The sequence below is a fragment of the Engraulis encrasicolus genome, chromosome 20 (genome assembly GCF_034702125.1).
Source record: "Engraulis encrasicolus isolate BLACKSEA-1 chromosome 20, IST_EnEncr_1.0, whole genome shotgun sequence".
Classification (NCBI taxonomy): domain Eukaryota; kingdom Metazoa; phylum Chordata; class Actinopteri; order Clupeiformes; family Engraulidae; genus Engraulis; species Engraulis encrasicolus.
The window spans coordinates 8,328,943-8,344,820 of record NC_085876.1 but is presented as its reverse complement, the minus strand read 5'-3'; the positions used below and the strand labels follow the sequence as shown (position 1 = coordinate 8,344,820).

Sequence of the window (15,878 nt, the reverse complement as noted above, 5' to 3'; positions counted from 1 at the left end):
AGTCAAGGTGGTAGGGGGCTGGCTGGTATCCGAGACACTTGACTATGATCATTGGTATTGGTAAACATATTCTGTGCATTTCCGTAAAAAAATTGATAGGGCTATGAAAACCCAAAAAGTATAAATTTTATTTAGTCAACGTACATTCAGCAACTTACTTACACAGAAATTGTATCCACAACACAAAATCTTAATCTTTTCAGGTAAGGGCACCTAGTCAAGGTGTAGGTAGGTGTCTTTGTCAAGGTGGCCACCTTCGAAATAAAGTCCTGGGAGAAACCCTGCCTGATATGATTTTCTTATAAATTGTTAATGTTATGTTTAATTATGATTTAGTCAAGCTACAAGGATAGGCCTTCACAAATGCCCACCAATGTGCACACAAATGGCAGAGGAATTGGATCTTCGTTTTTGAATTTGAATATACTTTGAAAATATCTTGAATTGAAGCCTAGCTCATCTGTCAAGGTTTTTCTAATTTGCAAACGTTTAAATGTGAATCATATTATTAATTTCATGCATAGGCTATTAACTTGTCAGTGTTCTAATCACGAGGATGCATGAGCGATAGGCTCGAGCAGGGATGGAAAGTGTTGCTTGCTGCTGCTGGCTGGCTACCTAAGTGACTGCATTTTCTGTTAGTAATCTGTCATTGTTTACAGGCTGTGGATATTGTGTTGACAGGAACCTCCGTTTCTGCTTGTGAGATAACTTTGTTACAACCTAAGATAGTATTTTCCTCTGCAGTCAATTTATATTTTTTACCGCCATGAGCTTGTCAGAAGGTAAGCATTTCGGATACAATTCCGCTCTGTAGACTCTAGCAAGCTAATCAGCTAGCGAGTAAGTTAGCTCTTTACCAGACAGAAATCTGACGTGTTAACGTTGTACAAAACCAATTTAAAAAGTTAATTGTTGGCAAACATTTCCACACCAAACAAAATCAGCGACGATGAAGACAAGCTAGTGAGCTGAAATAAGATGCTAACGTTTGTTGTTGGTGAGGGCGAGCTAGATTTAGCAACCAGCTATAGCTACTGCTAGCACCTCTAGCAAAACACCTCTGCGCCCTTCAACTTACTTTTAATTTGTGTTCGAAGGTTTCTCCTTGGACGACATCATGAAGTTGTCTCTGAAGCAAGGTAAGTTGGTAAGTTATTTGGGAGCTGGGTTGATATTGATAAGAGCGGGCGGTGCACTGCACTGGTAGTTGAATAGGGGGGGAACCGCCATTTCGACATACCGCCATACCTCCACACTTTTTCATACCACCATTCCGCAACACCACGTTATGGGCCTTCAACGCTGTGTCCGCTGTCCACGTGCGTGGTGCTGAAATCTGCGTTTCTACAGTCAGCTAAAACCCTATCATAATCTACATGCATTGGCAGCAGAAGTAATAATTGCTCAACTTTGAATGATGTAACATTGTATTTGTAGTATATTTGTAGTGTTCTTACTCAATCAGATTTACTACTCTTGTAGCTGATCCTACTCTGAAAGTGTTGAATTAAATGAACTGTATAAATATAGGGAATGTACTGTAGATGTAAATGTAGGGAATGTGTCTTAGGAGGACTAACAACAGCCTTTTTTGTCTCTCATCAGACGAGGGGAAGGAGCCCAAAGTGGAGGATCTCGCACAGAAACTGAGGAAACTTCAGCAAGGTAACTGTTGTAAAGCTGTAGTTGTGTGGCTCTACTTCTTTCATGGGGCAGGCCCTAGTCTCTCTCTCTCCCCCTCTCTCTCTCTCTCTCTCTCGCTCTCTCTCTCTCTCTCTCTCTCTCTCTCTCTCTCTCACACACACACACACACACACACACACACACACACACACACACACACACACACACACACACACACACAGTGAGAGAGAGGGATAAACTCTTGTTAACATTGTTTGACAAATTTCTTCTCATTTAAACTATATCATGCCAGTCGATTGTGTGGGGCAAGTGACACTTTTTGCACATTGAGAATAAGTGTAGTAGTTGATTCGCTGGCCTGTTTCAGCCTTGGTTCAGTGCAGAACCTGAAGGCGTTGATTCAGTTTTTGCTGCCATCATGTGGTGCGATGGGAGAATAACATACAATATTATGGCTGAATCTCAAATGGTGCACTTGTGCACTTTAGTGTTCATGTTTCAGTGTGCATGCCGTATTAGTTACGCACTGAAACATAGTGCCCGAAGTGCACAAGTGCACCATTTGAGATCCCTATGACTTCACACAAGAGTGTAACTCCATTGTAGGTTTTCACTAGTTATTGAAAGTTTCATACAAAATATGACAAACAAAAATACCACTTAGGGGTTGATTTGGCTCCTGACTTGTACAAAACAATTTATAATGTATGCTGCATTCCATTAAATTCTGTTTCTGTAAACTTGTCTGTGACTAATTTTGATCACCACCACTGCTTTCTCCTTTGGTTATGGGTTACAGAAGGATGGCATAGCAATGTTTTACTAACAGACCTCCAGACAGCCTTCAGTCAGGGCCGCGTTAACCCTCGCCGGGGCCCGGTGCAGACGCAATCCGGGGCCCCTACACCACATTATAATGAGCCATAGCCTATTCGCAGGAAACAACCCAGGCTACACGTTCTACTCCAACACAAAAAAAGGTGCGCGGAACCCCCTGCTGAGTTCACCACTAGTCGCAACGCAAGTCATTGGAAGCCTAGCCAACTGACAGGGAGGAGATTCTGTGCACTACCGTTCAGCAGAGTAAACGTCGGCTCAGCTAGAACTACCAAACTGAAGCACAACCAAAAGTCTCTTATTCTTGCTACGTTGCTGCCGACCAATTTGTCGAATCGAAACCGTCGTGGGAAACACGTGTTAATTAATGTAACTTCCAATGGCCTTGGAAAGACTGGCTGTCTGTCAAAGGAAAGTAGCCTACTCAGCTGTCGCTTGACGCGAGGAAGGGGAATCCCCTTAGCAGCGAACCACAGCAAAGTGAAGCTGTCACGAAAATCCCGTCAAAATGTACCATATAGGCTACCAATTAAGAAGTCAGCGGTTTTCATCTAGATGGTGCATTACAGTGCAATAGTGTGCAATCATTACAGTAGATTACGGTGCAAACTCGTAGGCCAAATGTTTAGATGTGGATGTGGATGTATCACGCAAGTTTTTTTCCCTCCCAGATAAGAGCCACTTGCTAACTGAACAATCCGCGAGTGGTACCCAGGCATGTTTTAACTGAACACAAAGCCGAACGCAAAGATATACGCTGACAGAGCATCGACATTAGACCTATTACAGTGCTTTAGGGAAATGCGACTAGCCTATATCATTTTAGTGTTTGCTAGATTGGCTTGCCCTGTTGTTGTCAGACTGTCAGAACTTTGAGTGCTGGTTGGTGCACTTGCTACGTAGCATTATTGTGAACACTTTTTAAAAAACACCTCAGAAGTGGTCCTCGCCGCGCCATGCAAGACTTTTGTTTCGCGAATGCAGTTGGGTGCGTGATTTATTTCCCCATGTTTTAACAATAGAATAAGATAAAGTTAGGTTGGTGTGCTGTGCTCTGTTTGCTTAGCTTAAGCCTACATGATTGCACAAGTCCATGATCGCTATGCAACAATTACAAAAAGCGATTATAACACTGACCAAAAATGGATAACGTTGCCAACCTTCTCTTCAATGCGTTAATCCATGCCGGGCTGAAGTTTATCCGTACAATCTGAAGCAAGTGCTGACGCCGAGTTTCTCACATCTTTTTTAGACAGTAGTCCATCATCAAACTATAAAATTATTGACCACCGTTTTCACTGGTGGCACACAACCAGAAGCATCTGACTGAAATGATAAGTTCCGACCTCCGATTCCTGCGTGCATGCAGAGGCGATTCTAGGCTCAGTAGGGGGGCCAAGCGAGAATTAAAAAGAAAGAACACGTGTAACAAATCGCCACTACTGTTCCCCAGCTACAGTCTTGGGGGGCCCAAGCTGCCTGTCCAGCCTGGTGACAAGATATGCATATGCGCCTCTGCTTGCCTACGGATGGCGAAATGCGTCAAAAGTACAATTGATTGTCTCAAATATCGTTTCATATTTTCCAATCTCACGACGTCCGGGGCCCCCTCTAGTGGCGGGGCCCGGTGCTGCAGCACCGGTTGCACCATAGGATAACGCGGTCCTGCCTTCAGTAACATGTTCATGCTGGTAAATTAGTAGTTTCCTGGTGCGTGTATGTAGGTAGCCATTTAATGCATGAGACTCCCAGCAATCTGACTCACTGTTTGAGAAAAAATGAACTATACCCTAACAACATTGCTACGACATTACTGAGAGCTTTAAGCAACAGCTCTGATAAGACTTGGTCATTACCATGTTGGTATCAACAACCTTATACATTGAATGTATTAAAGAGTTCAAATTTGTCCCAACATTTTAAGCTCCATTATATTTCAAAGGTTTGTAATCACCACAGATATCACATACAATATCAAAAAAATCTGCATGCCATTTTTTTTTTTGTCCTCAGCCAAAAGAGCCCTGGAAGAGGAGTTACTTGAGGCGCAAACTCTGAAGGACAATCTGCACCATGAAGAAGAGAACTGTGAGTACACCATGAAGTCAAGTTTGTTAATACCTTCCAGTGACAATGTTGCACTATATAATATGATGCTGATGACGCCTTCATTCATTTAGTGTTCATACTTTACTGCAGTGAACTGTAGATTAGAGTAGTGGTTTTCAACCTTTTTTGAGCCAAGGCACACCTTTTTTGAGGGCAAAATGCCAAGGCACACCACCAATTGTAAATGTTATTGAAAATAAAAATCTATTGGCTATATAAACAGTCATTCTATCATTTTCCACGGCACACCAGATGATCGCTCACGGCACTCTAGTGTTTCCCGGCACAGTGGTTGAAAAACACTGTCTTAGGGGTAGGGGTAGAAAAGTACAGTTTAAGTACATACTGTAATGTTATTACATGTCAATATGTGTAAAAATGTACATATAGTAAAAAATAAACTGTAAAATAGACTAAATAGTGTTATCAAGTAACCTTAATTGCCGAATGTATGTTTGCAGTGTGCGCAGAGTCCTTTCAGCTGGAAGTAACCCTCAAAGAGAAGGAAGGTAAAAACAGTTTTCTTACATTAAATTGCCTGATTTCTTTACCTTTTTAGATCAGACAATAATGAAGTTAATAGGGATGGTACAAACCGCACCGAAAACCGAAACCGTACAATTCACACACCATACCGAACCGTGAAATGCAGTCCGTGGCAAACCGCAATTCATGTACTGCCCAGAAAAATATGTAAAGTAGAGATTCTAGGAGTATCTTACCCAGTCTCTCTGATTAATACATTAGCATATAAGCCTATAAAAACCATATGTAGGATATTTAGTGATAAGCCTGATTCTATTAGCCACTTGAAAGAGGGCATTTGAAAGGCTGACGACAGCTGATTCAACTTGCGCATCATCATTTTATAATTACAGTTATATAAATAGGGTTTAATATTCCCAGTGCACCATTTATCATGAACTAAAAAAGAACCGTAGAGAACCGAGAACCGTGACCTTGATACCGTGATATGAACCGAACCGTGAATTTTGTGAACCGTTCCACCCCTAGAAGTTATAGTAATTTGTTAAAATCCCCTGTCATAAATTAGCTGATGACCACATTGTAATCTATGGTATTACTAAAGGCACTGTGTAATGTCGTAATCGTGTAGTACTATGGTACTATAGTAGTGACTATTACAGTGTTCCACTGGCGGAACAGTGTGCATTATGAGACTTCTACCATATTTATCCATACATATGAGCAGAGCAGCTTAAACATCAGTATAAAAAAACAGTAGATCTGTGTTTAGTACAGTACAAGCACGGCAGAGATACTCCAAAGGAAATCAAGTAAGGTTTGCATGTGTTTATGAGTACTGTAATTCCACGGAAACACAAAATGACTCCGTTCTGCATTAAATTCTCTCTAAATTTTCCTCTTCTCTGCTATTTTGAAGCCAAAAACTTTAAGACGGACTTAATCCGAGTCAAGTCAGTGAGGCAATGTTTTTCTGTGTGACCCCAGAGTCGCTGAGGGTGCTGCAGTTCAAGTGTGAGGAGATGGACCAGGATTCACAGAGGTATGTATTGCACATGTGTAATGGATGCCAACAAGCATAGTTTGTGAAAGTGAAAGCCCGATTGGGAAATTCCGACCTCCATTGTCATTGTGACACAGCACTCCACAGCACACAAGTGAACACTGCACACAACAAAACTGCGTTTATGCCTCACTCGTGCAAGGGGACAGCCTTCAGTGGCGCCCCTTGGTGGTAGAGCATTAGCAAACCTCAATCCCAAACCACCATACTGTAACGGTAGTGCTGAACTATCGATCTGGACCTTAAGCTCAGTGGTATCGTACTGTGAATTGACTTGTAGCTCGCGATCTCGAGCCCCGAGTGGCGAACTAGCGCAGGATGTCTTAGGTAACACGTCTCTCTTCCTAAATGGTTGGAATCATGACTATATCTTCAGTTTTACTGTGTGGGTGTATGTGTATGTTACGTAATATGGAGTGGAGAGATGGATCTCAAGCCGATGCCCTGTTCGTTTGTGTGTTTATGGAAGGTACAGTATGTGTTTAGGTGGCCTATATGAATTGTATGTGTCCACGTGTGTGTCTCTGTGACATGTTGGTGAGTTATTTGAATGCATGCTTGTGTCATTGCATTGCACACGTGCGTGTGCGTGTGCGTGTGTGTGTGCGTGTGTGTGTGTGTGTGTGTGTGTGTGTGTGTGTGTGTGTGTGAGAGAGAAATACGTCTATGTACAATAAAGTACATATGTGCTCATGGGAACGCTACGTGTATTATGTTCATGGCAGGCAACAGCAGCAGAGCAAGCAGAAAGAAGAGCGGGTGGAGCAGTACAGGTGTCAGATACAGGAGGCCACTTTTAAACACCGCAAGACCAGGTACAGTAGCAGCTGTGCCTCTCATTGGGACATGATCATCTATGGCTATTTTACTGACACTTCTTGGTCCAGGAGCATATAGACAAGTAGAACTAAAGTAGGAATAAATAAAGTAGGAAAAAATAAAATAAAGTAGAAATAAATGCGACTTTGTGTGTGTGTGTGTGTGTGTTTGTGTGTGTGTGTGTGTGTGTGTGTGTGTGTGTGTGTGTGTGTTTGTGTGTGTGTGTGTTTATCCAAGGGTGTTCATGAGTTGGTTTGTGCTTGGCTCCCCCTGCTGGTATTACACGCACACACACACACACACACCACACTTAATGTTGGGTAGGAGGTGGCTGTGTCACACTTAGGATGGCTTGGTAGGTGGTATACTTAGTAATTACGGATGAACCATCAGATATGAGTGGTACCAGGCAAGTAGCCTGGTTCCTACCAGACCTGTGTGTGTGTGTGTGTGTAGCTCTTGAGCCCCCTGGTGGCGCTCAACACACACAGAGGTCTGGGAGCATATAGCAGGATTCCATTCCTCCACTCAAAAAAAGACGGAGCATTTATTACTTGAATATTATTGGCAGCTCGCATTGAGGAGTCACAGGACATATTATAGTCTATATTGACGCTTTAGAGATCAACAGAAAATTTGCTGATATTGAAGCAGTACATGTGATTATTTTTTGACTGGAGAAATGGAATCCTGCTACATGCTCCCAGACCTAGTAGTGGAGCTCACGAAGCTGGGCAGAACTGCAGGTCGGGCAAGGGCCAGACAACCAGACAAGGCAAGTGAAACGACACACTAGGGCTGGGTAAAATAATCGATTAAATCGATAATCGATCAATTTAATCTAAAATTCATATAATCGATTCACAGGGCACAAAACCTTTTTTTTTTTTTCTTTTTGTTTAATTTAGGTCTATGGAAAATACCCAGTAGGTATTAGCAGAGACAGTTTAGATTGAGACGGGACATATGGCGGCCATCTTGGTGACGCCTTCGGAGTGCTATTTCGCGATTAAGTAGACCAGATCTAAGAGTGAAAAATGAATAGGGAAACTGAGTATCGGACGGGGAAGAACCCAGCGGTTGTGAAAACCATATGGTTGAAACCATCGTGAAAAATTGATCAATCTAGACTGCTTGGTTGTGGTCAAAACAAAGCTTTTTAAGCCACTTTTCTCACGTTTTTTTTGACAGAGCGCAGGCACAGTAGTTCCATAATGGCACGGGAGCAACGGCTTTTCACAACTGAGCATGCGCAACATTTCGCATGCGCCGATGCAGCCAGATGATTGGATCACTGGCACCGCAGCTCAGCAGGCACATTGGGTCTTTTTACCAGAAAGGCGGGAGATGTGCGGGTAGACGCCATATTTGCGTTATGAATCTTCACCGTTAATTTCTATGTACGATTACATGGCTGTCCTATCTCCCCTTCCTATCAAAATCTCTGGTATTAGTCAATTAGGCCTAGGCCTATGTATTAAAAATTAGCAATCTGTTAGCACTGTCAAGCTACAGCCCTTTGACATTTTATATAAAAATAGGCAACAGCATCTTTTGGGGGAAATCCTGACACCAAGAAGGGAACAGATTGAATCGATTCGGAATTAATGTAATCGAATCGAATTGAATCGTGATTAATCGATTCAGAGCCCTAAGAATTGACATCGAATCGGTACAGGAACATGGCTGCGATACCCCACCCTACGACACATTCACCCTACTCCTGTTCAAATGGACTGATATTATTGGCTAAATCAGGATGACATCACACACCCATGTCTCAACAACCACAATGTGGTTCTTGAGCTATTTTCTCTGGAAAAAGTCACTTAACCCATTGTGTCCTGGAGACACATATACCAATACGCTGCATTCAGGTTCTAGAGATTTGAGCTGTTTTATTAAAAATGTGGGTAAGTTAGAGCTGAATGAACACATGATAAGATAAAATGAGGGTCCTAGCTTTTAAATGTAACTCATTTCATGTTTGTATGTGCTTCGGAGGCTGAGATATTTAGGATTTAATAGGCAGAGGGCACCCTTTCCCAAAAAGGGCTGAGGACAAAATGGGTTAAGGCGAGGAAGAACAATGATGTACTGTGTGTGCAGTCACCATAATGAAAAACAGGTGTGCCTCTCTGTGTGTGCATTCTTTTCCATCAGGATGAAGTTTGAGAATCAACTGCAGCAGCTAATGGGCCAACACAAGAACCTCTTTGCTATGTTTGTATGTGGTCTAAACTTCATATTATGTTGTATGTACTGTATGTATGTATGTATGTATGTATGAAGAGTTCAGATGCAAAAAACCCTAACTCCATTTCTGAAGACCTGCACTTCTATATTTTTGCAGAACCCCGTTGTTGGTCTGGTTTACATTCATGTACTTGATAATACATATATATAGTTATATTACATATATTAAATAAAACATATGCAATTTTAATAGCTTTGTATTAAATTAAAATTAATTAAGATTATTTTCTGAAAAGGCACTTAGGGGGTTTTACATCTGAACTCTTCGTATATATATATACAGTATGTATGCAGTGCACATGTATGTATGTATGTATGTATGTGTTTATGTATACGAATACGAATACGCATCGGTATGTTTTCATGTATATTATGTACTTGGTGTATGCGTATGTAGGTCAAAAACATTTTTTTGGGCTCAGACGTCAGGTGGCGCAACGGCATGTAATGCCCATGAATTAATTAGTAATTGGTGGTTGATACGCTGCAATTAATATGCTTCTTAGATAGTCCACATAAAACAAACAGACAAAAAAAAAACATACTATAGTGGCACTGGCTGTCGTTGTGCCGCCCTGACGTGTGCTACTGCTGAAACGTCACTGATCCATGTATGTGTGTACACTATGAATATGTATGTTTGTATGTATGTGTGTTGTCTGTATGAATAAATAAATGAATGCATGAATGAATGAATGAATGAATGAATGAATGAATGAATGAATAAGTGTGAGGGAGGGTGATCACAGTTCCTGATTTTTTTTGTGTCCTCCGACAGCTTCCTGAGAGGCTCCCAGCTGAGATCCTTACTGCAGAGAATACCACAGCTCAGCTCCTGAAAGCCGGTCAGCATTTGTGTGTGTGTGTGTGTGTGTGTGTGTGTGTGTGTGTGTGTTTGTGTGTGTGTGTCTGTGTGTGTGTGTGTGTGTGTGTGTGTTTGTGTTATTAAATATTAAAATGTTTTATTGTAATTCTGATGTGATAGACGGATAGATAGATATATAGATAGATAGGTAGATCGATAGATAGATAGATATCACCAGGGGTAAACGCTGGTTCCATGTAGAACCAGAGGAATAAAACAGATAAATATGGTATATTTATCTCAACATTATGGAGATAAATCAATGTTTTTGTCATTGTATTTGACTGACATGTAATACTATAATATTACATATTTCATAAGAATATTATCATTTATAACATAACATTTATAATTTATATTCTGATAACCATTCTATTGCCAACTCACAATAAAACATAAGTACTTTGCACACTCTCAGTGCACTTGGCCTTGTGTGTTATTGAAGAACAGCTATAACTCACCATCAAACCTACACCAAAATGCACTATGCAACTGGACTTACTCTGTAATCTACTGTGCTTGCTGTTGCTTGATTGCTGTCCTCGAGTATGTTGCATCAGATTAAAGTATCTACTAAGTAGTTGGGTCATTTATAGCAGTTCCGTGACCGTGGAGAGGAAAGGTTCGTTTCTCACTGGATTTGTCATCTATAAAGGTTAAATAAAAAATTGAGCCGGGGTGCCCCTCACAAAAATGTGGGGAATTTTTTTTAGAGCCCTATATCCCAAATGGCTGCTGCCAGCCAAGCTGTAAAATAGCTTTTTAATGGTTTTGCCCACAATTCTGCATAATACATCGTTTCTGAGACTATTTGGGGCAAGAAATTCACAAATGGTGTAGATTTATTGATTTGACCTATTTTTGACCTTCAAATTCAAGATGGCTGCCACTTTTGGCTCTTTAAATGTCATTTTTTTCAAAATCGTCAGAGAGCCTTAATATTAGGCTCAAATGAAAGGTCTGCTCATACTGAGTTCAGTTGTGGACAGTAAATTACAAGTAGGCTATGCAGAAGTCATCTGAAAGGTAAAAAAAGATCAAGGTTTGTGGTTGATGAGAATTAAACAGTCGGGTCATAATGTGACGTTCCGTGACCATCCTCTGGCAAGGATGTTTTGATGATTGATTTGACCTCTATGGACCCTTTAGAAAAGGTTTAGCCCCATGTCCCTCCCAAAAATCCGGCATTTTTTGCTAGAGACAAATGGCATCCAGCGCCATTTCTAAGAAATAACTTTGATCTGAATGACATAGAATCATGCATGAAGACACTTTTTCATACAACTCAACCATGAGGATTCAAAATCTGACATCATTTTTGATAATACAAAATTTGTTTTGGCCGTGAAATTCAAGATGGCTGCCATCTAGAAACAGTAGTTTTCAACCTTTTTAGGCAGTGACCCCCCAATTCAAGTTACTCCATTTCTCATATATAGATATTGAGAAAGTATCTGATCTGCCAGCCCACAATGCCTCACATTATGAGGAGTAGTGGGCTTGTAGATGGGCAATTTTCACAATGTTTGACTTCTTTGATAGCCTATTATTTGACAATTTGGCAATGTTTTAGCATTGTGTGATGATTATTCTGGATGGTCTTTAAAAATTGAGAGTCCTTACATTGACATAAAGTTACTCTACTCTACATTGACACCTTCCCCACAAAAAAGGGGATCTCAACCCACAGGTTGAGAACCACTGATCTAGCACATAGAAAATTTTGACATTTTTCAAGCATTCTTGCATAAAGAAGCTCGTTGAGGGACTCAAAACAAGAGCTGCTGAAATGGACAGAAGTGCTCTCAAAAGTAGTGATAAGCCTGGTTCAAGATAGTCAACTTGAGCTCCCTGAGCTGCAAGAACACCATTTTGTTGAGGAATGTGTGGCCTTACTCACCTTATTCAAGCCCACTGTCATATACAGGAAGATGCAAGGGAGCAAGCTCATCCAGAAGATCTCCGTCCAACCTATTGTGATTAAAGAACCCCATGTTGCTCTAATTGACAAGGGCATGATCTGGAGGATGGCAACTCCATTGGGACACGGCACGGCACATCATACAAGTGGTTGGGCTGTGTCAAAAAGGTGTCATCCATCATCCTTGCCCGCCATTCTCATTCTCACCGTGTAACCAATGTCAATGATCCCTGCGATACAACATGCTCAACAGAAGATGATGAGTGAGACCTGCACATACAGGGAGCATCTTTTGCAGGGATATGGCACGGAATCTGTGGCTGAAACAGACTTCTCTGGTTAGCAAAGACTGAGTGCAAGGGTGTGATGGTTATTGGTCCACTACAGAGTCCAGTCTGCTCAGTGTCCTTTTCTCAGTTGTGGTTATGAGAGCCTCCAGTTCTGTGCCAACAACAGATCCCACTTTCCTCATCAGCTCGTCCAGGCCATGTGTCATCTGAGAAGAGCTGGTTTGCGTTCATGAGACTGGTGATCTATGCACATAAAAAAGAGTAGCACCATGGGCTGAAGCCTGTACTTCCAAGTGGAAGACCATGAAAGAGAGTCTTTTATCTGTCTCCCTTCAGATGCAAAACAGCTTACCGCCAACACTGCCTTCTTGACAACTACTTGGCGTACCTACAGCGCTATCCCACACTGGCAGGCAAGAATGCTGGAGACACCTTTTGGACATAGTCCAACCAATTGTATGGTGTGGCGTCCTGTGTCTGCCAATCTTCTACTGATGGAGTTGCCATATTCCAGATCATGCCCATGTCAATTAGAGAAACATAGGGTTCTTCAATCACAATTGGAGGGAGATCTTCTGGATGAGCTTGCTCTTCTGCGTCTTCCTCTATATGCCATTGGGATTTGAATAAGGTCAACACATTCCTCAACAACAGTCTTCTAGCAGCTCGGAGAACTTTACACGTTTGACTGTCTTCAACCTGTCTGTGCGGTCGAGACCTTTTTTTTGGGGGGGGCGGGGGGGGTGTAATGTAAGGACTCTCAAAGTGAAATACCATCACTGCATCTAAAGCTATCAACAAACAATGCTAAAACATTGGCCAAATTGTCAAATAATATTTAAAAAGCCGAACATTGTGAAAATCGCCCACCTACAAGCCCACTACGCCTCATAATTTAAGGTATTTTGTGCTTGTAGATCAGCTATTTTCTCAATATCTATGCATGAGGAATGGAGCTACACAAATTGGGGGTCCCCAGTCCAGTTTCTGGGGGGGTCATGACCAAAAAACATTGAAAACGACTGTTCTAGATGGCAGCCATCTGAATTTCAAAATGTCAAAACAAAGTTGTATTATCAAAATAATGTCAGATTTGGGAATCCTCATGGTTGACATGTATGAAAAAGTGTCCTCATACATGATTCATTTCAAGATTAAAAGTTATTTCTTAGAGATGGCGCCGGACGTCATTTTGAATTGCCTCTCTAGCAAAAAATGCCGGGATTTTGGGAGGGACATAAGGGGCTAAATCTTTTCTAAGGGTCCATAGAGGTCAAATCAATCATCAAAACACCCTTGCCAGAGAATGGTCACTGAACCTACATTATGACCCGACCCGACTAATCAGCAGTTTAATTCTCATCAACCAGGAAACCTTCACTTTTTTTACCCTTTCAGATGACCTTCAGATTACCTACTTGTAATTTTACTGTCCATAACTGAACTCAGTATGAGCAGACCTTTCATTTGAGCCTAACATTAAGGCTCTCTGACGATTTTGAAAAATTTACATTTAAAGAGCCAAAAGTGGCAGCCATCTTGAATTTGAAGATCAGAAATAGGTCAAATCAATAAATCTACATAATTTGTGAATTTCTTGCCCCAGATAGTCTCAGAAACCATGTATTATGCAGCATTGTCGGCAAAACCATTAAAAAGCTAATTTCTAGCTTGGCTGGCAGCAGCCATTTTGGATACAGGGCTCTAAAAAATATCCCCACATTTTTGTGAGGGGCACCCCGGCTCATTTTTTTATTTAAACTTTATAGATGACAAATCCAGTGGGAAACAAACCTTTCCTCTCCACGGTCACGGAACTTCCATAAATGACCCAACTAAAGTCCCATGTAATGAGAGGTTGTAAGATTCCCCATTCTGTGGACCCTTACAGTCTTCTAGAATGCTTATCCTCCAAACATTCCAATAGCCTGACCGCTGCCTGTTTTTAACTCATGTTGTCATAGCACAAAGACACCAGCTACTTGTTAAACCAGAACAGCATTGTTTTCTAGTCTGACAATGGCTGGTCTGCCTGAGTTCAAAAGAAACATGCCGACTGTTGTGATGTCGTTCAGGGTTCATGTGATAGTTTGTACATTCGATGCATGGACTGCAGAGGACGACATGCTGCATAATAATGATAATAATCTTACTAACCAAACATACACTCTCTGCAAGTCTGTTTTTCTATCAGCCAAACTTTTTCACTAGCATTTGGCCGGTTGGCGGATGTTAATTCACAGCAGTGGTTCTCAACCATATCAACTAAGCACTGCCCCCTCTCACTGGTGTCCTTCTCAACGTCCCCTAGGGCTCCACAACGCCCCCGTTGAGAAACACTCATTTACAGCCTTAAATGTGCCTAATACATGCTGATGCACTAATGGTTTGCGGTCGAAACACATAGGTGCTCTCCCTTAAAAAAAAGGTTTTTGACCTTTTTCTCTAAAGTCAGTGTGCCTCAGACCTTTATGACTACCACCTTCAACAAAGAGCCTACTCTTTGGGCCTTCACATATTTGGGATAGTTACAAACTAAGTACTGAAACGTCTACTATTGTTTTCTGTGTCTCTGCCTGTGTCCGTGTAGAGAAGCTGAGGATGGAGCAGCTTGCTGAGCAGCAGCAGGATCTGAGTGACATAGAGAAGATATCGAGGCCCATCGAAATCGATATGGAGTTGCTCACCACAGAGGTGTGAAGAGGGTCCTAACCAGCATCCCTGATGTGTGAGCCTCTCTCAAGCACCCAATGACACACAATCTCTGAAAAAAACGTGTAAATCGTATATGTAATGAGCTGCACCGTCACATGCTGTCAGGAGTTTTTAAACTGAACTGTTTGCCTTGCCAGTAAGTCATTTTGTATTAAGTAAGTGATATGTTGTAAATGCTGTTCACATTTATTTATTCTATGAAAACTACAATACATTTATATTTAAAAAAAATGAATTGAACACTGTCCTTTCCTCCTCTTAGCACTTATTAGGTATTATTTTGAGTAAAGGTAACAGAGATCCTACGGGAGAAGAACTTCAAGTTCTCCGGACTATACAACCATTTCTGTGACATGCTGTGATTATATTCATCATCATCGTCATCATATAATAATTATACATAATATAAAGTAATTCAAAAGGTTATTATCCATACATCTTGAAAATAGACACACAAAAATGTTACAATGGGAAAATGCACATTTAATTTTTATTTATTTTTTTCATTTGCAAAAGAGTGCCATATAAAACAACTGCTCTAAATTCCTACACCATTATGGTACTGCGCACCATAGACATAGGATATACGTACATACATGTCTTTGCTGTTCACCGCTCAGCAACGCCAGGTTCCCTGTTACACTTTTTGTTTCCATTAACAAAGATACAACAGCGTACACGCTAAGATCAGCTGTAGCTGCGCCAACTGCACATCAGTCTAACTGTCCTTTAAAAAAAAACTCTTTCATAAAAGTTTGACTATGTCGTCCCTCGTCGCAAATGACAGTTGTCTTTTCCCCTTGAGCATGACTGGAAAAAAACAAAACAAAAAAACGGAAGCATAAGCAGACTGGTCCCTGGTCCCAAGGC

The 15,878-nt window shown here is 41.3% G+C and overlaps 1 protein-coding gene across 1 annotated transcript; it reads left to right on the top strand.

Annotated features, from left to right (window-relative positions):
• Nucleotides 1–571: 571 nt before the first annotated feature.
• Nucleotides 572–15,871, top strand: si:ch211-199g17.9 (uncharacterized protein LOC108180085 homolog). Its single transcript, XM_063185332.1, has 10 exons — nt 572–785; nt 1,101–1,142; nt 1,609–1,668; nt 4,498–4,572; nt 5,055–5,102; nt 6,067–6,121; nt 6,868–6,957; nt 9,125–9,188; nt 9,996–10,062; nt 14,884–15,871. Exons 1-10 carry the CDS (start codon nt 770–772, stop codon nt 14,991–14,993), a joined length of 627 nt encoding a protein of 208 aa, XP_063041402.1. The 5' UTR covers nt 572–769; the 3' UTR covers nt 14,994–15,871.
• The last annotated feature ends 7 nt before the right edge of the window (nt 15,872–15,878 follow it).

What these genes read in the sequence shown, in the direction of transcription:
- si:ch211-199g17.9 (XM_063185332.1), top strand. An exon ending in ATGGACCAGGATTCACAGAG is followed by an intron (nt 6,122 to 6,867) that starts GTATGTATTGCA and finishes TGTTCATGGCAG; the next exon opens with GCAACAGCAGCAGAGCAAGC. An exon ending in TTTAAACACCGCAAGACCAG is followed by an intron (nt 6,958 to 9,124) that starts GTACAGTAGCAG and finishes CTTTTCCATCAG; the next exon opens with GATGAAGTTTGAGAATCAAC.